Raw genomic sequence first — 21,916 nt, 5'->3', positions numbered from 1 at the left:
TCCCCTTCTCTCTCACTCTCTCTCCCCCGCACTCTCAAAAACGAAGAAAAAGTAGTAGTAGTGGTATCCACAATACAGGTGAAGAGCAGGAAGCCATTTGTACAAAACATACCAGCCCTGTCGATCTACAACATAGAGGGCATTTGGCTGGCAGTTAGAGGCTGTGGTTGGCATTTCTAATGCAGAACTGTGGTGTGGTGGAAGACTGTACTTTATATTGGGACTTTTGGAGAATGATACTGGGGCATTCTGCATGATCAAAGGAAGAGTTAAACAGCTAATCCGAGGGAAAGGCAGGGTGTAGATAGGCCCTGGAACCACAGAAATTAAGGCTTTCCATCTCTCAGTCTCTTGTTTTTAGCTTCTGTCTCTCCCCTTGGAGGTGGTCTTCCAGGTGACTGAAAGATGATTGCTGTCTGCCCCTGGATGTTACTATCCACCACTCTCCCCATTCTTCTAGTCACAGTTGGAAACATGGTTGGGGGGGGTTTGATAGGGAGGCTGGTTTATTAGGCTTTGGTCAGGGGGCCACTCCTGACCAGTGAACTGTGGTGCAGGGTGTGGAGGGATGTAAGAGCGTAGCAGCTCTCTCTGCAGTAATGGACCTGTGTCTGAAAAAGGAGGCGAGTGCTGGGCAGATGACAGTAAGTAACAAAAATGCTCACAGCACATTTTCAGATAGATTGATATTCTTGATTCAGAAATAAAACCATTATAAAATGATAAGGTGACATTTGCTATTGTCTGATTGCTTTCTTAAAGAAACAAAAAAAGCAGGGGCACCTGGGTGATTCCTTAGTTAAGCCTGCCTTCTGCTCAGGTCATGATCCTGGAGTCCTGGGATCGAGCGCAGTGTTGAGCTCTCTGCTTAGTGGGGAGCCTGCTTCTCCCTCTGCCTCTGCCCCTCCCCCCCACTTGTGCAGGGTCTCTCTCTCAAATAAATAAATAAAATCTTTTTTTTTTTTTAAGCAACCAATAATGTGCAGCTTCCTTTAAGGTGTTTGAAACAATAAAGTTCACAAAGAGAAATGAACATTAGCATTTCAGTCTTTTGAACATGCCTCTAAGAAGATGCTTTGTTTGCACCTAAGTTGTTAACTTAGAATCTGATAATTTTGTTACTTGGAAACAGGCTGTCCCATTCTGTTTTCTTGAGGCCTCAAGGATCAGCACCATTCTTAGAGTATGACAGGTGGCCAGTAACAGAGCATCATTCCAGATTTTTAAGCATTACAACAATGTAAACACCATATTAGCATGCTCCTTACCCACATTTAATCTATTTCGGGGAAATAGATTGTGTGTATAAAATAAGCAGTGAATGTGACAGGATTACATAAAAGTGTTGTGATGCTTCCCCAAAACCTAAATCTTAGCCTCTTCATTCTCTGGGTGAAAGACATGTCCCAGGGCATCTGGGTGACTCAGTCGGTTAAACGTCTGCCTTTGGCTCAGGTCATGATCCCAGGGTCCTGGATCGAGCCTCACATTGGGCTCCTTGCTCAGCGGGAGCCTGCCTCTCCCTCTGCAGCTCCCCCTTCTCATGCTCTCTCTCTCTCTCTCTCTCTCAAATAAATAAATAAATAAAATCTTTAAAAAAGAAAAAGAAAAACATGTCCCCTTTCCACAGTTCTTCTTCCTTAATTCTCATTGGGGTAATCTTCAAGGGAATTTGCTAAGTGTGAGTTTTGACCTCTTTCCTGCAAACCTGTGAATTTTCAGAACCCTAAGGTAGTGACATAATTGGGTGATGGACACATGTTAATTGGGTGAGGCTGAGAAAAATTTTGCCATACAGGTTTAAATTTCTGCAGACTCCTTAGATTTCTTGAGCACCTATGTGAAATTGCTTTACTAGCCGCATGATTGTGTCCATAGGCATCTTAACAGCATCAGAGAGATGCCAGGCCATTTGCCAGTCCCCTGCCCTCCCTGCATTCCCTGTTACCTATTGGATCGCCCTGTAGGCCTTAGGGGAAACCCAAGCCTCTCCACTGTCTCCAGCCTGAGCCCCAGCTCCTCCATGAAGCCATTTCCTGTGTGGTTCACACTGAGCTCTTCAAGAAATTTCTTTGGCTGTTGTATCCTACCCCCTGAGTCATATTAGTTTCATGTGTGTCCTCAAGGTGGATGTATCCATATTCTCTCTCCAGCTGATCAGTAAACCCCTTGAGATTGTGACTGAATAATACTTCTTTCAACATTTCCTACAGTGCATCATAGAAATCAAAATGCAGTTAGGTCCTTTTACTTGTCTGATTGAAGAGCCCATTCATGGTCAGAGCTACCAAGTTCCCACTTCCTCTGGGGAAAATTTGCCCCTAATTTCTGTGATACCCATCAAAGAGTTAGTTCTTTAAGAATTTTACATTAAAATGTAAGAGATAATCCCTTTTAAAAATCTGACGCAGGGCGCCTGGGTGGCTCAGTTGGTTGAGCGACTGCCTTCGGCTCAGGTCATGATCCTGGAGTCCCGGGATCGAGTCCCGCATCGGGCTCCCTGCTCAACAGGGAGTCTGCTTCTTCCCTCTCATGCTCTCTATCTCTCATTCTCTCTCTCTCAAATAAATAAATAAAAAATCTAAAAAAAAAAAAAAATCTGACGCATATCTTTTGAGATACTTTCCACGCATATTATTGAAACACTTTTTTTTTTTTTTTCCTAGCAATAAGCAGAAGCAGGGCCAGTTGATAATTAGAATCTGGAGTTTAATCTTTCTCTCACCAGAGAGTATTTGTCTTAAGAGTTTCATTCTTGCAGGATCTCATCTCTCTGCTACAGTATTAACTTATAGAGATGCTTTTGGAAGTTTGGGGCATTATTTTTAAGCTGGTACAAACCATTACACAGAGGATCAGATATCTTTCACATGATGCTCTCCGAGTGGGCCCTGCTTCCTTTTATGTTGCTGCACGTGTCTGCCCCCAGGGTTTTATACTTTTTTGCCCAAAAGAGAGCTAAAGATTTATTTGTCCACTCCTTCCTCACATCTTTGCAGTGTTTCTGGACCTCTCTCAAAAGCTCTCTATCTCTTTACCTTCCATGTTTCAGGATACTGAAGGTGCTTGATGGGGGCATCTCTAAAGAGGCGCACACTCCTAGGTTGGCCTGAAGTTTGCCTGTGTTTCCCCGTGTGTCAGTTAGCCTCGAGTGGGTGCCAACAGTTGGAGTTTGATGATTTAATGGTTCTGTACAGATTTGTAAATGCTGGCCACAGTTGTCCTCCTGGAATAATGTATTGTGACTTTAAGGACATAGGGAATTTGGTGACTGTGGTGGCCAAACATGACAGGGGATGGAATGCTATAATTGTAGTTTATGGTTCCTAGACTACTTCTATTTCACTGTGACGGCCAAAGGCCATTCATCTGTCCCTCAGACTAGGCTACACGTGGACTAGAGTGCTATTGTCGTTGTTTTAACTGGTGTTTAATTTAAACCTTTTCTTCTTTGGTTAACAACAACAAAAGCTATCCAGCACCTTTCTAGGTCCATGGGACTGGCAGTGTGTCATTTTTGCTTGGTCCATGGTCAATTTTTACCTTTTTTGAGATGGGTTTGACAGTTCCATGGGTTGACATTCCTAAAGCTGATTTTGGAGAAATTAGCTTACAGACCAAATCAGTTAGCCCTTTATGTGTCCCTATGATGAAAACACAAAACTTGATGCCCAGAATTGGTCGCTCTGCAGAGCATTAGTGTGTTCTTCTGGCTTCTTCCCTGAGCCCCTAAACACACCATCCTTGGGTTGCATCCAAGCATTTGAGGGAAGGCTAGTGTTAGTAGGGATGCTTGTAAATAATGTAGAGGTATTCAAGACTGCCTTGAGAAATGCAGGATGGAGAGGAGGCAAGGCTGGAGGATATACTTGATACTAATTCGAAACCCAAAACCCACAGCACTGAATTAACAGGTGTGCTGGTGCAGCTTGCTCTGTGCATTTAATCAGGTATAATCTTCAGGTGTGCCCACATGAGGGATTTTTTTTTGAGACCCCCCCCACTTTCAGGGAGCCATTTTAATTGGCACATCTAACACCTTTATTGTCTGAACTGAATTTTATCATAGAGGATGAAGTTTCTGTGTTTTTTAAACTGAACAGAAGACTTTAGACAGATCATGTTGATCCAGTCTATAACTGACTTAAGATTGTGACAGAAAAAAAATTTGAGCAGAATATCGGTAATCAGTACACACAAAAATTAATGTATATGGGTATGTTTGTGTGTTCACCCACATTTAAGTCTCACAATGTAATGCCGAACTTGAATTCATGAGATGCTATGATGTTTTGTATTCTCTCCCATTTTTTTCAAAATGCTACTATTGATCTACTAATTAGAGTTTTTAACAGGAAACCCTGTGGTAGCAGGTGCATTTAAAGGACATCAAAGTGGCCTCTCTGTTTTTAAATTGTGTGAATCATGATTATTAAATGAGTAAGGTGGTATTTGATTTTTTGTTTCATTCATTATTAGTGAATGACTAAGTGAAATTTTATTGAGCACCTACCAGGTACTGTGATTAATAGTAGCAATACAGAGATAGGGGGCACCTGGGTGGTGGCTCAGTCGGTTAAGCGTCTGCCTTTGGCTTAGGTCATGATCGCAGGGTCCTGGAATCGAGCCCCTAATCAGGCTGCTTGCTCAGCGGGGAGCTTGCTTCTCCCTCTGCCTGCCCCTCCCCCTGCTTGTGCTCATGCTCTCTCTCTCTCTGGCAAATAAATAAATAAAATCTTAAAAAAAAATACAGAGATAGGTGATGAAGTGGACACAAGTCTATGGTCAGCAGAGAAGAGTCTCACTTCTCACAGGAGAGAGGCAGTGTCAGTAGATGGAAGGGAGTCTTAAGCTGAGCAAATGGTGCCATGAATGGCGTGATGGTGCCTGGCTCTGTCAGGGAACCGTGTGCAGAAGTGCAGAAGGAGCCCAAGGTAAAACTTGACGTGCAGACAAGGAGGGCCTTGAATGCCATGCCAAGGAGTTCAGCTTTTATCCTTTCGGCCACTGGTTTTCAACATTTAGCTCAGCAGAATTTGTATTTTCAAATGGAATTTAATTTCTTACCTCACTATGTTAAATGGCAAATTTGGAGCCAACCTGAATGAAACTGAGTGGTCTCCCCTAGATTTCTACCCCCAGGGGTCCTGAAGCCCCTGGTGACTTAACCTGAGAACCGCTGACAGCACTGGACTTCTGTGTTGGGGGAGCCCTATTAGGAGACATGTTTGTCCAGGGAAGAGACAGGAAGAGGCCCTGAACCTGGGGCAATGGCAAAGGGCTTGAGAGAGCAAGGACGTTAACTGTTGAGGTGGAATCCCGGGAATTTGCTCTCCAGTGGCTGTGGAGCTCAGGAACAGGAGGAGGGAGGAGCATGAAGTTTGGTTTTGGTTATGTAAATAAAAGCCTCTTGCCAGGTTTTTCTTTTGGTTGCCAGATACTTGGGGTAGATGAGGGTTGTGTTGGGTATATTGGTCATGAATCTGCAAAGCAGGCCACTGTTGGTTTTTTGGGATTTTTTTTCTCTATCACGTGGCCTCTAATTTTCAGGATTATATCACGTTTTCCTGAGCTCATACTAGTCTGCATCCTCTCCAGCATTTGGAAACTGTATGGGCCCCAAAGCTCTCTCAGGCTGCCTCTCTGGATGCATGTTTGCAGTCTCCCTAGGGCCTGAGCACCCAGTGTTGCAGGGGTCTGCATTCAGCCATCCATGACTGTCCATCTCAGGGCTGATGCTGAGAAAGGAAGAATGGCTTTAGAGGCCTGGGGTCCAAGATTAAATCCCTGTGCTACCACTTACCAGCTATAAAGTGGTGAGCAAGTTCTATAGGATGAGAGTCGTAAAGTCCACCCGGTGGAATTGTTGAGAGATCTTCCAATAACGTGGAAGGCACCGAGCTCCATGTCTGTACGCAGTAGGCATGTGTGTGAGGTGTTCGTTACAACATTTCATTATGAGAATAAACCTTCTGGGGGCACCTGGGTGGCTCAGTCAGGTAAGCATCTAAGACTCTTGATTTCAGCTCAGGTTATGATCTCAGGGTCGTGAGATCAGACCGACATCTGGCTCCACACTGTTGAGCATTGGAAACTGCTTGGGATTCTCTCTTACCCTCTGCCCCTCCTGCATTGGCTTGCTCTCCCTAAAAAAAAAGAAAAAAGAAAAAAGAAAAGAAACCTTCTGAAGAGAGGGTTCTTCTCTCCTCCTGCAAGGAGGCCTTCCATACTGAGAAAGATTATATTAATGCAAGGTGGAAGAGGAGAAGTCGAGGTGGGAAAGCAGGAACATTCAAAGGGCACATGTTCTGGTGGCCTAAAGACAGTGGTGACCTGTGGCTGATTGCTGTGGTTTTTATAGGGCATGTGTGACCCTCAGGCCTTCTGGGGGGCCGGAAAAGCACTGAAAAAGACTTCCATTTTCTTAATTAAAAAAAAAAAACAACAAAACCTGTTATGTTCTGTCCATTTGCATCTTCTCTTACATTGACCTGTTTTATGTTTATACTCCATGCTCATTAAAATGATCACAACTCTAAACATTTACTGAGAGAATGATTCAGGGGGCAAGTGCAGTAAAAATATTTAAAAACTTTTCTTGGAGCGGAGGTTAAGAAGTTACTCCCCACCCCACCCTCCCCCTGCAAATAGCCAAGATGGGAGGGAGAGAGAGAGACCGGGATAGGAGTGAGAGACCTGTGTTCCTTGGAGGAAGAGAGACATGCTTAGCACAGAAAATCCCAGTTGAACAGGCTGGCTCTGACTGGAAGAGGGCTGGTCCTTCGTGGGGGTTATTTAGCTTTCCTGCATGTTCCTCCTTGTTGAGACAGCTGTAGCTTGGTATCAGGGGATAATAAAGAAGAAATATTACTAGATTTCCAGTGGGATTATTTATAATACTTAAAATTTGTGTGTCACTTTCATCTTGGAGAAGATTATAAAAATATTACTATAATATTAACAGTCTTTAGTAGGGGGCATTAGCCCCCATTTTACAGATTTCAATCTGAGGTTTTCCGAACTGGGTTATTTGCCCCAGCCTGCCTGCTTTAGTGCTAATATAAATCAGAGGCTCCTGTGGGCCACGGTGGTAATTGAAAGCCTCTGATACCTATCTTTGGCCTGCCTTTTCTAACTCTACTGGAAGTTGCTCTCCTTCGAATAGGTATTTGTAGGTCTCTGAATGCCCTTTAATTCATTGGGGGAAATATCTTGTACCTCTCTCCCTACAGTTATTCCATATTAGAGAGTCACGAGTAAGACTGAGACCCCTTGAGTAAACTCAAAAGATGAAAATGGTTGGAGGAACAGAAATTAGAGCATAGTTTTTTGTGTTTTGGTTTTAAGTAATGAACACTCATTTGTGACATCAGTGCTGATTGAGCTTATTTTAAAACTTTTCCCAATAGGACACACATTACCTGTACTTAACAGGAAAGCAGAGTTAAGAATCTGATATTTTACAGAGTTTTTTTCTTTTTGTTTGGGTCAAGCACAAGCGAAATGTGACCAGTTTAAAAAGGGAGGCCTAAGTGACCTATCTATAAAAAAATAAGGCCATTTATCTGTGTCAAATAGTATATTAAAAAGATACAGAATGAATTGTCTTATATGGAAAGACACACTTAATCCTAGATATGACTGTTGGTGGGTAAAAAACAAGTGTTTTTTCATTTTTAGGAAGGATAAAATTAAATAAATGAAGGTATCCAAAGACCCTACCAAGTGATAGATATTAGCTGGGCACGTTATGTAACATGCCTACTATCTAGGGAAAACTTTTTTTTTTAAAGATTTTATTTATTTATTTGTCAGAGAGAGAGAGAAAGAAAGCAAGCACACAAGCAGGGTGAGCGGCAGGCAGAGGGAGAGGGAGAAGCAGACTCCCCGCTGAGCAGGGAGCCTGATGTGTGACTCGATCCCAGGACCCTGGGATCATGACCTGAGCAAAGGCAGACGCTTACCCGACTAAGCCACCCAGGCGTCCCGGGAAGACTTTTTTTTTAGGTCACAGAGTTTCAAAAAAATTTTGTTTGTTCATTTGAATGTTCATTTAAAATAAGCTCTACACCCTGTGTGGGACTTGAACTCACAACACTAAAATCAAGAATCGCGTGTGCTCCCAACTGAGTCAGCCAGGCGGCCCTGGGTCATGGAGCTTTTTTATGGTATTTATAGGAAGTGGCTTCAGACAGCAGGCCATTGTGGGTACTGTTATTGCAGCTAGGACATCTGAGCGCCGCTGGGCCTGGCTAGTGGAGACATGAGAGAAATCCTCCAACTCCCAGCCTCAGTTCCCCCATTTGTAGAATGAGGGGGCAGGCTGGTTAGATCCCAAGGTCTCTTACACCTCTGAGATTGTGTGTAAGCTCCTGGGCAGTTAGCAGGCTAACATCCTCTTGTTACCAAGGTGAGTTTGGGCCTCTTTTCCTGGTGGTTTCTGTGTATGCAGTGAGAAGCAAACTGTGCATGGGCGTAAGGATGATAGCCACCTTTGTCCTTCTCCAGGAAATAAGAAATGGTGTGTGACTCAGACTCAAGCCCTAGGCGCTCATTAAGTTTTTGTTACCTTTTTATGTTTGATGAGTCAGAAATGCAGATTCTTATAGAGTGTTACCAGATCTTTGATTAGAATCGCTTCAAATTACAGACCCCTTTCATGTGTAATGATTTTTGCCATTTGCCCTTTCATCATCTAATAGTCAGGATACAAGGACATTTTGATCAGTAAGAACCTTGGTCTGTTGCTTCATAAGCCCTTATTACACTAAAACTCTTCCCCTTTTTAAAACTTTTATTTATTAAGTAATCTCCACCTGTAATATGGGGCTCAAATTCACAACCCTGAGATCAGGAGTCACATGCTCCACTAACTGAGCCAGCCAGGCGCCCCTACACTAAAATTATTCTTGACAGAAAACTATGTGCCCACACTGACAGGACATCAGTATTCTTTAGCTGGGTGGGCAAATACAAGTATTGCAGGGTAGTTGATGCTAGAGTATTGTAAAACCTTAGGAGTAAGGACAGCTGGTTTATTTAATATGCACCAAGGCGATCCTGTGCACATGTGGGCCCGTGTGCACATACACACCCAAAGTGTGTCAATGTGCACACTCCCATTTAAGTACTATGTCTTGCTACTGACTATTCCTAAACTGCCAGTTGATTGCTTCTGTGCTTTGGGGACTCAATCTCAGAGATGCTGACTGGAAAAAGAACGTTTTTGAACAGTTTCATGGAGGTTGGACTTGTGGAGATGCTAAGGCCTGATCCTAGTGCTAAGTGGTATATGAAGTTTACCACAGTGCTGTGCACAGACGTGAGGCTTGGATTCAGTTTGGAAATCAGTAACTAATTTATTAGGCCTTTTTTTTTAAATACATATAAAAATGAGAGTTGGCATGATCCCCATAAAGATTTTTTTTTCTCAAGGGTTGAAGAGTGGGCTTGGAGGGGGATCAGTGTGTTGGTCGATAGCCTCTGAGAACGTTTGAGCTTCGGAGTCACGCACACAGACCACATAGCTTTTAGACCTGCTGCTTGTCCCCATACCCGGTACTGCATTCCCCTTGACTCTTCAGTAAAATGGTTTCTTTAAAAATTATTTTCAATTGTAGAGAACACATAAAATTTACCATCTTAACCATTTTTAAGTATACAGTTCAGTAGTGTTAACTATATTTACAATGTTAGGTAGCAGATCTCTAGAACTTCTTCATCTTGGAAAACCAAAACTCTGTACCCACTGAACCACCCCTCATGGCCCCCTCTCCTCAGCTCCTGGCAGCCTCTATTCTGCCTTCTGTTTCCTTGAGTTCTACCTCGATACCGCATGTAAGTGGAATCACATAGTACTTGTCTTTCTGTGGCTGGCTTACTTCATGATGTCCTCATAATGACTTAGCATGACGTCCTCCAGGTTCATCCATGTTGTGGCCTGGAATAGGATGGCCTTCTTTTTTAAGGCTGAGTAATATTCTGTTGTGTGTTTATGCCACACTTTTCTTTATCCATTCATCCATCAGTGGACATCTGAGTTGTGCACCCTTCCGCTCTTGTGAAAAATGCTGCAGTGAACATGGGCGTGCAAATATCTCCTTGGGATCCTGCTTTCAGGTTTTGGGGGGGGGAAGGGATATATACCCAGAAGTGGGATTGCTGCATCATATGTATTTCTATTTTTAAGTTTCTGAGGAGCCTCCATACCGTTTTCCACAGCAGCTGCGCCATTTTACATTCCCACCAGCAGTGCACAAGCATTCCAATTTCTCCACATTCTTTACTGAAGCATTTATTATGTTATAAAAATAAGGTGTAGTGGAGAAAGGCACCATCGTGGTCACAATTTATGTTTTTCCCTGGTTAGATGGTAATTAAGAGGGTGATAGAAATGGTAATAAAAGGCATATGGAGAGGCGGTTGTAGATGAACATGTCAGGTTTCAGAAAAGAGCTTAGTCTCTCTCTTAGCTCACTTCACTCCTTACCTGTCATTAAAATTCTAGTTAAAATCAATGAATCCATTTGTCAGATGATTTTCTTTTGAAAAAAATGCCTCCTAAGTAAACTTCCCTCAGAACATCCTAAGAATTATAAAGAAAAGTCCAATGCAGAAAACTGAGAGTTTCCTGGGGCTGACACTGTATTTGATTCTGTGTTGGTCTGTGAGATAGGATCGTCAGTACCAGGGTTTGGGTCTTCATTCTTTCTGTGCTGGGACATGCTGGACATCAGAGAACATGGAAAATAAGTGTCATCTGCCACTTAGTAGGAGCCTCTTGGCTCCACCTTGGTGTTGGAAGCTGGAAGGTGAAATGGGAGAGGGGATGAAGATGGGCTTTTCCTGATTTTGAGCCCTGGGCCCACCTTCCTGATAGCTCTGAGAAATGCCTGCCACCTCCTTTGTCCTCAGCTCCTGGTTTGCCCTAGAAATGAAAGGCAGCAGGAATTCAGAAGGCCTGCTTTCTAATTTCTGGCCTGCGGTAACTTACTCTGTCTCTGGGCATGCCTCTCATCTGTAAATGAAATGGTTGGCTTAGGTGGGTAAATTTTGGAAGGGACCTTCTTGACACCCCTGAGGAGTTAGAGCTCTCAACTTCTTTTCGTGAAGGATTAACACGTAGACCCAGGAGTGTTATGGAAGGTGGAGTAGGCCCTGCAGTTCTCTGAATGGTGCCATCTCCCTCACAGAGCCTTTGCTCTGTTCAGGCTTCTGTTCAGTGTTCAGGCTTCTGGAACAGCTGTGGTGTTTTTGAACAGTTGCTTTGTAGAGGATACTGGGCTGGGGGGTGCAGAGTGAAGGTTATCCGAGACTTGTAGCTCCCCGAAAACAGGTTGTGATGTATTTCCAAGAGCCTCATATCCAGAGGACCTTCGAGGTTTTCTTAGATTTCGGATCCCTTGGTTTTTAGGGAGAAAATCAGAGAAGCCAGGGGACTGGCTCAGGGTCACAAGGCCAGTCAGTGACAAAAGCTGAGACTGGAGTCCCATTTTCCACTTCTCTCAAGTCCGTAACTGGTGCACTTTCCATTATTTTAATGAGGCTGATAAGACGGGTGCACAAGAAAAGCAATACTCTAGGGCAGGGCACAGGAGGTGCCAGGCGGGGGCGGGGGCGGGGGGCTGATGGTGCGGGTATAGGGTTTCTGAGAAGGAGTAGTCATGTCCGCTGGGATAACCTGGGAACTCTTCTTGGAGGAGGGACGCCTTGCCTTGGGCTTGGCTTATAGGGTGGAGAGAGCTCCGACAGAGGAGGGGAGCAGCCGGAGCAGAGGTGTGGAGATGGGAAGGGCCACAACTGGCGGTGGGATGTGGCTCAAGCTTGGCTGAAGCAGAGGGACAAGGAGGAGGAGACGAGGACTGGCATTATTGAGCGTCTGTCGTGTCAGGCACAGTGTCCGGTCGTTCGCCCGTGTCATCTCAGTGTCCTGAGTGGGGGAGAGACGCCCTGACCGTGCTTTTGTTGGAGGACATCACTTTCTCCTCCCGCCATCAGTACTCGGCCTCTGTCTTCCCTAGAGGAAAAGTTGCACTTGGATCTGGTGGGAACGGGGAGGAGGAAAGTGGGAAGAGTGGTTGGTGTCTGCAGAGGTCTCAGAGGTAGTTGACAGTTGGTAATTCTTTCATAGTAGGTCTGGGGCTGGCCTCCCAGTTAATGGCAGCTGGTGGGCTTGGTGCTCCTCAGTGACCGGGCTGACCATGAATTATTCAGGGCCTGTGCCCAGCGAGTGGCTGCCTAGCAAAGTTGTGTGGGAAGGAGGCTGTGTTATCTCATTGAGAGATTGGCAGAAGCTTGGGTGCTGAGGAGGAAGAAATGACTGCACCCTTAAAATATTTCACATTTTAACATGCCAGGGCCGCACCCCATGTTCCATAGCCCTCCAGCTGGGTAATCGGGACCCGCACTTCAACGAGGAAGGAGTAACGCCCCCCCACCCGTAATTAACAAACACAGTAACCTACACTCTCCTGTTGCTGTGGCACTTGTTGGCAGGGATTTGGCTAGGAGCCACATGAGAATCCAGATAAGACAATATAGCCACAGAGTATTCGTGTGGGAGAAATGCTGCTCTGCTCTGTTTTTATCTCAGCCAAGTAGAGAGGTGCTGTTGTTGATCCATTCGGAACGGTGCTTTTGTAACTGTCACTGTTCTTCATTGTTACATGCTACTGTGTGTGCGTGTGTCCCTGTCCGTCTGTCCATTGGTCTGACCTATTTTCCTAGCTAGGTTGAAAGTGCCTGCGCAGAAATAACTTCTTATAACTTTGCAGGTCCCTCCAGTGTGGTCTGTGCTCCCAGATGGGCCTGAGCACATGTACGCTGGTTGACCTTGACTCCCTGGAGCCCGGGAGGTATGGGGCCTGTGCCTTGACAATGAGGTTTGCATCCCTCCCCTCCCTCTTCCTTCTTCCCCCTGGGGCAGGGGACGGGGAGGGGGGGGTGTTTAATCTGCTCTTTTCTAAAGCCAGTCTGTGGTAAGCTTCTGGAAAAGGTAACATGGGTATGAAGACCTGAGGGCAGGGTCCAGAGGCCTGTTTTCACAAAGAGTAGATCTGTATCTCCTGTCTTCCAGTTTTTTCCCACCAGGAAACGGCATCTTCTCACTGCCCCGTCTGCTTCCTTGTAAGACTCTGGCCCAGTGGCTGTGAACACCTCTGTGTGTCAGCCTTTTCCCTCCATGTTGGAGGTGGGAAGTAGGACCAGACATCCTGGGCAAGAGCAGGCCTGGCCCCAGCTGCATTCCTCAGATGTTCTTTTCCTTTGAACCACTCAGCCTCTAGCAGAGGAGCCCAGTCTTGGCTCTGGCTGGTGTTCTATTCACAGGCATAGCAACACCTGTTTGCCAAAGGTGGGGCCTCTGGACTGGGGCATTCTTTTGCCCATACAGGGAAGCTTTGCATGGGCAGATAACAGATGCGATAAGAATGCAAGGATAAGGTTTGGCCGGGTAGAAAATTCAATAAACTGCATTCCTTCCCCAGGGCCTTGGGTACTTGTTACTGAGTGTAATTTGCCATGTTTCTCCTTCTCAGCAGAGATGTCAGGTACTTTGTATTCAATTCTGCTGTGACCAGCTGAACAAGAAGCAGAAAAAAAAAGATATAAATGGGAATTAGATTTGCCCTGGTATTTCAGATGCAGCCATGTAACTAGATAATTTTGTAGAAGGTGTGCGTTTGTATGTGTGTTTATGGGAGAGAGGGGGAAATAAATCCCTATCTCTCAGGAATAGAGAGAGCAATTGCTGTAGATGAAAAATACCTTTAGTCTTCCCTTTAATTTTTTGTCTAGGTATTCTAAGTCCTGAACTCTCAAATCTGATTAGCCCCACCTCAAATAAACATTGGCCTTTGTAAAACCATAGGCCCTTTGTAACTCGTTTCTTTTTTTTTTTTTTAAAGTTTTTATTTATTATTTGAGAGAGAGAATGAGAGATAGAAAGCACGAGAAGGAAGAGGGTCAGAGGGAGAAGCAGACTCCCCGCCGAGCAGGGAGCCCGATGCGGGACTCGATCCCGGGACTCCAGGATCATGACCTGAGCCGAAGGCAGTCGCTTAACCAACTGAGCCACCCAGGTGCCCTGTAACTCGTTTCATAGTGAATATTGTATTCTTGTTATCTCTGAGGTGTTACTGCTTTATTTTTATTAGAAAATATGATTTTGAATATGCCTTTCCCAGTATAAAATGGGGTGAGTGACAGAAGAGAATGGGGTTTTATGAGTATCTCCCAGCTGGAGGACTGGTCTTGCCATTTGAATTGCCCTTGTTTAGAGATCCAGAGGGGTACCCGCTCAGGTCCCTGGCCTGAGATTAGTGATTCCACAGGAAACCGGCAACATCCTCCAACCAGTAGGCCAACCTTGGTGGCCAAAGATGGGGGTAGAATTAGTTTTTGAAATTTCTTTGTGAAGAGTTTAAAGACGAGTAACCATAGCTGCACAGACAGTGCGGCTATCTTCCCAACATTTCTCTTTCCTAAGCATTTATCTCAGTGATAACAACAGCTCTATGAAGTTGGTCCCGTTGTGCCAACTTTTCAGGCTCAGGGAATCACGGAGTTAGAAAGCAGCAGAGCCAGATGCCTAGATTCCACGTCAGTCTTTAAGCGCCTTTCTTCTTCTAAACCCTGACCCAGATGCTCCGTGGGTGATGCTCTGGGAGTAAGCAGAGAAGCAGTCTAGGCCCTGATCTTCAGGAGCCACGTGGTCGTGAGGAAGCACTGCTGACTGCTTCGCGCTGCCCAGGCTGTGGGCCCTTTGTGTGCGGTGCCACTGGGGAGAAAGGAGACGTTCTGGAAGGGTGGCAGGCAGCTAGCCGTGAACAGAAACACTAGTGTCAGGGATGTGTTCTGACGGTGGGACTTGTTGAAAATTGTCCTTTTCGGGAGGGCAGGGGAAGAAGGTTTCAGGTAATTCTGTTTTCTGGTTTTGACTGGATTTCATGGTGATATGCTTGGTTAGTTGGTTGAGCTTCCTGGTACATGGGGCAGTTCCCTTTGAATAAGGGATGGGTTTTTAAGAATACACATAATGGAGGCAGGCTTTGGGAGAAAGGGCAGCAGTAACTAGATAGTTAGGGGGTGGGAGGCTCTCAGGGCATTATACAGTAGAGGGGAGGCAGAAAAAGAATGCCCACAGGTAAGGATTCAAGACTTCGAGAAGCGGGCAGGAGGCTGGTTGGAGAAGGGGGTGGGTGGGTGGGCGGAGAGGTGAGACAGATCCCATAAGCCTTGGCTCTGGGAGCATAAATGCACCGGCATGATTTGGAGCCTGCTTCTCTGTCTGGCCACACATTTTAGTAATATTATTTTGGTTTCCTATAAAGAAACGCTCAGGAGAAAAGGGCTGTGGTCCTCCAACTGTTGTCCGGATGAAGGAAAGGCAGATCTGGAAAGGGCAGAGAATTTGGCACAACAGTTTATATGTGAAACCTCATTGTGTTCTGTCCCTCCCTGTTCCCACCACTTTTTTTTTTTTTAAGATTTTATTTATTTATTTATTTGACAGAGACAGCAAGAGAGGGAACATAAGCAGGGGGTGGTGGGAGAGGGAGAAGCAGGCTTCCGGCCGAGCAGGGAGCCCGATGCAGGACTCAATCCCAGGACCCTGGGATCATGACCTGAGTCAAAGGCAGATGCTTAACTGACTGAGCCACCCAGACGCCCCTGTTCCCATCACTTCTTTCCCAGCTCTTGGGTTGGTTTTTCAAGTCCTTGAATGTGTACACATGCTATAACATCTTAGCACGTTGGCAATCCTCTCTGAAGCATTGCAATCTTGCTAATGTTTAGATGTTCAGGAAATGAACACTCCATAGTTTATGCTTTCAAGCTTGCTGTGATGCAGGGAAAGCGTTGTCTTTTTTCTTTCTCTCTCTCTCTCTCTCTCTCTTTTTTTTTTAATCTCTCAGACTTCATAAAGCCTCTTGGGACAAATACAGGCTTAATCTCATTGCTTAGTGTTTCCATTCACATGCAACATGCTAAATCACATAGAATCTTAGTGTATAGGTCCAAGTATGAGGAAAGGAACAAAACCCAACCAAACAAGACCAAACAAAATCCATTCACAACAAGAGAACCTTTAAAGTAGCAACTTCCATGTGAATTAGCCAAAAATGTGCCTGTTCCTGACCCAACTAAGTGTTGCCGAAGTTTCTGTGGAGGCTTGCTTGGGTTTTAGGTATCCTGATACCACTTACCCAGTTTTTTATGGTTTTTCTGAAAATCTTGTAAGCTGATATTATGCTCTAAATACATGGGGTAAACAGGGCTAACCTTGGTCAGTCTAGGGTCCAGGTGTGGCTCTACCATTCAACAGCTGTAGGGCCCGGGGCAAGGCATGGTACCTCTCTGAATCTCAGTTGCCTTGTCTGCAAAATGGACCTAATACCTACCTCATAGGTTTAGTCACTTGAGAAAATATATTCTTCTTAGAGCACTACAGATAAACTGTGGGTAGGACCCGTGGTCTTTTGCTTTATTAGGTTAGAGTTGGGTAAATTCCTTTAAATTTCTTCTTTTCTTCCTTACAATGTCCCTGTCCTTTCCCTCCTGCCTCTGAAGGTAAGGGTACCTTCTCTTGGCTAAGGCTGGCTGCCCCACCCATACCTTTAAGCCATTTTCCCACAGGTCTTTTCCTACCTGTGCCAGTTCAGGGCTAAGACCTGTGCACAGAGGATATGCTCAGCTGGACGTGGCCCAGAGCCCCTTCCCTTGCTCCTTTCATTTCTATTCACCACCTCTACTTTCTTGCTCTTCTTCCCTTTGCTCTTCATTCTTTCGTTCCCGGTAGCCTCACTTTAGCTTTTATTACCCCCACTGACCTCCTCATTCACATACTGGATCACATCTCCTCTGACTTCTGGTTCCTTCTTTTTGCAACACGTGATGTCATCCTAACCCCATTCCTCCTCGAGTATCTCTTCCTTCTCTTGGCTTGTCATTCCGTACCTCTTTGGTACCTCCACTGTTTTTTCTTCTTCCTCACAGACCCTGGCCTTCCCCAGGGCTCTGTACGCAGCCACTTGCCTCTTACCTTCCTTCCCAGGTTTAAGCCCACTACAGTCTCTCTCACTGTGCATGGGACTCTATCCTCAGCCTTGAGCTCCTCCTCCATCTCCTTGACTGCTTCTGGACCTGTCGCCCCTTGGTGCTGCAGGTAACTCAGATTCAGCGTATCCATAAAGAAATGTTCAATCCTTCCCTCCACCCTGCAGCCAGCTCTAAAAACCCCAGAGTCTTCTGCAACCCTAGCCTTTGAACCTCCCACCCATATACAGTTGGTTACCAGAGTCCTATGGATTAACTCTTGCATCAGTCTGTTCCTTTTTGTTCCTATTGCCTCACACTGACTAGTCCTTTGACCTGGAGAACTCCAGTAACCACTTGAGTGACCTTGCTGCTTTCAGTCTCTCTCCTTTCTACCCATTCTAACTGACCACTGCCAGATTACTCTTCCCTAGAGCCCAACCCAGACCCCATCCTCCTTTGGCTGAAAAGTCTCCAGTGGTTTCCTGCCCAGGCTTAGTTCCCTCAGGGTTTCCGTCCTGCCTGACAGTCCCTTATGCTCCAATTAAAGGGTAGCACTCGCTGGTGCTGTTCCATTCCTGGGACAGTACAGTTGGTGCCTTTACGTCCCAACCACCCTTCCCCAGGAGAGGAGGCTTCCCCCTTTCCCAGCCTGTTGCTAGTCTACCTGTGTTTCAAGGTTTGGTCACAATGCCAGTCCCTCCTGGAGTTGTTTCTGCCTGTCTTCCTAGGCAGTTGTGTCTCTCCTCCTTTAGCCCCTATCTGTTTCTCTGGTGTTGGACTGTTTGCATATTTGTCCCATCTCCTTTGGCCAGGAACTCGCCCAGTCATCTCTGAATCCTCCACTGGGCAATGTACCTTGCACACAGTTGGCGTCCAGTAAATACTGAATGGACTAAAGAATGAGTGCCTCTGGCCTTCCTGGACCTCCTCCCCACTGCTGAGTTGGAGGTGGCCAGATGAGTCCTCTTCTTCCCCTGCCCCATCACAGCAAACAGATTCTCACTTCTCACCTCCTGTCCCTGCACGGTTATTAAACCCTTCTCCAGCCTCAAAACCTTTCTTTCCAATACTTGGCATGTGTTCACTCTGCCTGGCTTGTTCTGAGTCTGCTCTTTACTATTGAGTGTGGCTGTCCTAATCCCAGCCTCTAACCCCATCACCTAGTACGTAACCTGGCTAATTAGAAAGCTTATTTCACCTACTTCCCCATACCAGAGGGAGCTGAAAGGGAGACTCCAAGAATGGTGACTCATACTCTATTCACTAAGTGGCTTAAAGATTAAAAATAAAGCATTGTAAATTGGCAAGCACTTTGCAGTCTCATTGTCTTGGCCCACAGCTGGACACTTAAGAGACTTAAAACTTCATATTTAGTAGTGAAGTATGTTTTAATATCAATATATACTGTATTTAATATTAATATACACTGCATTTAATAGGCCTGTTAAGATCTTAATTGAGAAAATTCTCCATTCTACTTTTTGTAGCTTTGATGTGGTATGTGGGGGAAAATATGTAAGAGGTATTTTGAAAAATACATTCCTATTTTGAATAGAACGATCGTTGTCAGGGTATTTTCACATCATTCCCTCACTGACCTTGTAGAGGTAGGTATTAATTATCCCTGTCTGACAGGGGAGGTTTAGAAAGAATCCAGGGTTTCTTCTAAGGTCATAGGTGATTAAGAGCCTTGGCCAGGACTAGAAACTCAGGTCTTGAGAATCCTCGTCCGTTGCTTCTTCCAGTAACCCCACATTTTGCCACATTCCTGTCAGCATTGTGAATTGCAGCTGTGGGTAGTTAAAGGGGCTTACTCTACATCCTGGATGGTGAGAAATGCCTTCAAATCCTGGCCCTGGCTTTAGAAAGCTAAAGATTGACACTGGGTGTATTTAAAAGCCTCTGTTGTAGATGTTAGGAATGGGAGTTGCTCAGTTGAACAGCTAGCTAGACTTTGGGTTTGTTTTAACTCTAGCTCGGGACAGGATGCAGTTGCTTGAATTACAAGTGACCTGGGGACTAAAGTAATCCTGGAGTGGAGGCCCACCTCTTTAGAGCAGATTGGAATCCCTTAGGAATGAAATTACCTTATTCAGTGAGTAGTGCTGCAGGGCTCCATGTTGGAAAAGCCAAATTTGTGATTTGTTGTCTGCCCAGTTAGTTGGAGAAGGTGGGAGGAAAAAACTAGGGTCAGTTATTTCCCCAAAATACACCTTGATCACTGTTCTTTTCTCTGTAGAGGATTTTTTTTTTTGGGGGGGGTTGAGATTGGTGGGAGAAATTAAGGAATGTTTTAATATCTTCAAGAACCCAAAAGTTCAGGAGCTTCATTTTACAAATCAAAGTAGGATTTGAGGGTAATTTCTGTTCTTTTATCTCCCCATCCGTTCGTAAACTCCTCAGGCCAGAGATCCTTGAGGTGTTTACCTGTGTACCTTTCTCCCACAATGCCTTGCAAATCAGTGCTCCCGTAAATCTAGCATTGAATTCGTTTTACAGGGTCACTGTTACAAACCTCCCGCTAAACATCTCGTGAGGGCCGCAGAAGTCTGTTGAGATTTTTCTGTGCGCTGAACTTAGACCTCCCCTCGCTGTGGCCCTGCACAGTGCCCAGAGTGACTTTGTCTCATTTTTACACGGTGGCCGGCCGGTCGGCCGCCGCGTGGTTGGCGCCCGCGCAGTGGGGACGCCGCGCGCACCCAGGTGCGCGGCCCCCGTGCCCGCGTTATCTCCGCAGACGCAGAGCAATGGGTGAGCCGCCCGGCCGGGGACCTGCGGGGCTCCTCACCCTCCCGGGCCGCCTTCTTTTCGTGTGATAGTAATCGGAGACTTTTCCGTTACATGAGGCTCTCAACAAAAGATTGTAATTCCAGCAGCTTTGTTTGGGAAGGTACCACCGCGGCGGGCGCGTCCTGGGCCGGGCCCGGGGGTCGGCGTCTCCGGGGCGGTGGAGGCGGCACGGGCCGCGCCGGGGCCGCCTGTGGGTGGGGGGGCCGTGGGCCGGCCGGCCTCCCCCGCGCCCCTCCTCGTGGTACAGCCTGCGTTTCCTCTACAATGCTGTTATGCTAATCAGGTGACATCACCGCCCAGCGCACGGAGAGTGGCTCCTGATTAAATTACAAACCGGCGGCCGCCGCGGGCAGCCGAGAGGAGGTGTGTGTACTGCTCCCGCGAGCTCCTGGGCTCGGCGACCCGGGCATGCTTAGGATTGGCCATATTTAAAAAAAAATTTAAAGTAGGATTTGCACCTCCTTCCCTCCGTCCTCCCGCCCCTCCTCGGTGATTTATTTCAAGCTTCTAGTCGGGAGCCACAAAAGGAAGGAAAGCAACAAGGAATTAGATTCCCAGAGTGGTAACTCCTGGCCGCGCTAGGGTGGACTCTCCAGCCAACTTCCTATCAGATCCGCCTGCTGGACTTCCAGACCGGAATGGGGCTTGCCTAAGGTCCAGCCTTTTTCACCGGGGCCGGGAGCCAAGCCGTGCGGAAGCTGCTGTGTGTTGGATGGGGGTAGGAGGGGGCCGGAGCGGGATTTCCACCGCGCAGCCCGCCAGGGCGGTACGCCGGGCATAATGGAATTGCAGAGGACGTCTAGCATCTCAGGGCCGCTGTCGCCAGCTTACACGGGGCAGGTGCCTTACAACTACAACCAGCTGGAAGGGAGATTCAAGCAACTACAAGGTAAGCCCCCGCCTCCCGAAGGCCAGGCCTGCCCTGGGGCTGTGCCTACGGGGGTTCCGAGATTTTATTTGTGCCATATGGTACGTGACCCTAATGAAGACGGGCCGCCGCACGGCCCGGCCCCAAAGCCTCTGGTTGGCTGCGAGCACCCCATTCACTCCTTAAAGGAGACAGTTTCTCACTCTACTCTAGAAAAGCCACCATTTGGAGTCCCTTTCTCTCTCTCTCTCTCTCTCTCTCTCTCTCTCATCCTTTTGGCTCTCGGTTGTCAGGTATCTGCTACCCACTGAGTACACATTTTCTGGCCTTTTAGCTATTTTTGCAGCTCAGTGGATCAATGCTAATAGGCCTGTTAGTATGCAAGCGTTTGATTCCGGGTCGCCTCTGTCTCCCAGCCCCCCAGCCTCTTACCTCTGGGAATCCTAAAGGTGTAAAGTGCACTGCTCGACACCCAGTCCTGTGGAACAATAGCAAGGGGGAGGAGGGAGTGGTCTTTTTGTTCCTAAGCCTTGGGTAAATTACAGTTTTGATTCCAAAGCCTAATTTTAACTCTTTTGATGTATTGTGTTGGGAAGAGCCTTCCCATCAATTTAGTAGGCTATGTAATTTATAATGAAAGCCAGTTATTGTCATTCCAATGCTATGGGTTGGATTAGTTGGATCAATTACAGGTTTCTTGGCGTCTGTATTAGTCTCAAATAATTGAATGAATCCAGTATTTTATCGCATATATTTTTATGGAGAGCGGGGTCCTGTGTGCAGTAGTGTGTGGGATGATGGGTGTGCAGTAGTGTGTGGGATGATGGGCCTGCAGCCCACTGCTGGGGTGGCCCCTGCAGCCCTCCGCTGTCCCTGCCCTACCAGCAGGCCTGGCTGGAGGTTTCTCAGAGCTTGTACATGAAAAAGGGCTCATAACTGAAAACAGAACTCCTTCCGTTTGGAAGCCCCTGGAATCAGTAGTAGGCCAGGAATGGCTCTAACTAATGTGAAAAAGTGGCCTTCACACACTGTTTCTTATTTTAACGCTTCTCAGTGCCACCAATGTGGTTCCCGTGAGGAGGAGGAAGGAAGGAAGCACAGCTCAATCCTAGAATGTTTTCATTGGGAAGGGGAGGGAGGATATATTTCATTCACAGGTTTATTTGTCTTGTGAAAGAGTTGACAGGAGTGACACTTTTCTGGAAAACAAGAGGCAGAACA

At 46.3% G+C, this 21,916-nt stretch overlaps 1 protein-coding gene across 4 annotated transcripts in view; it reads left to right on the top strand.

Annotated features, from left to right (window-relative positions):
* The window catches only part of SPTBN1 (spectrin beta, non-erythrocytic 1), a 192,708-nt gene that overhangs the window by 64,264 nt on the left and 106,528 nt on the right, over positions 1-21,916 (top strand). Inside the window, exon 1 of one of the 4 annotated variants that reach the window (XM_025868838.2) lies at positions 20,165-20,716. The exons of the other annotated variants lie outside the window; for them this stretch is intronic. Coding sequence (XP_025724623.1) covers positions 20,608-20,716 — 109 coding nt within the window. The 5' untranslated portion in view covers positions 20,165-20,607. Of the gene's footprint in view, positions 1-20,164; positions 20,717-21,916 lie in introns of those variants that run through there. 4 annotated transcript variants of the gene reach the window in all.

Source organism: Callorhinus ursinus, unplaced genomic scaffold, assembly GCF_003265705.2.
Source record: "Callorhinus ursinus isolate GAN/ISIS: 27379988/994484 unplaced genomic scaffold, GSC_fseal_2.0 scaffold10, whole genome shotgun sequence".
Classification (NCBI taxonomy): domain Eukaryota; kingdom Metazoa; phylum Chordata; class Mammalia; order Carnivora; family Otariidae; genus Callorhinus; species Callorhinus ursinus.
This window is presented reverse-complemented; position numbering and strand designations above follow the sequence as displayed.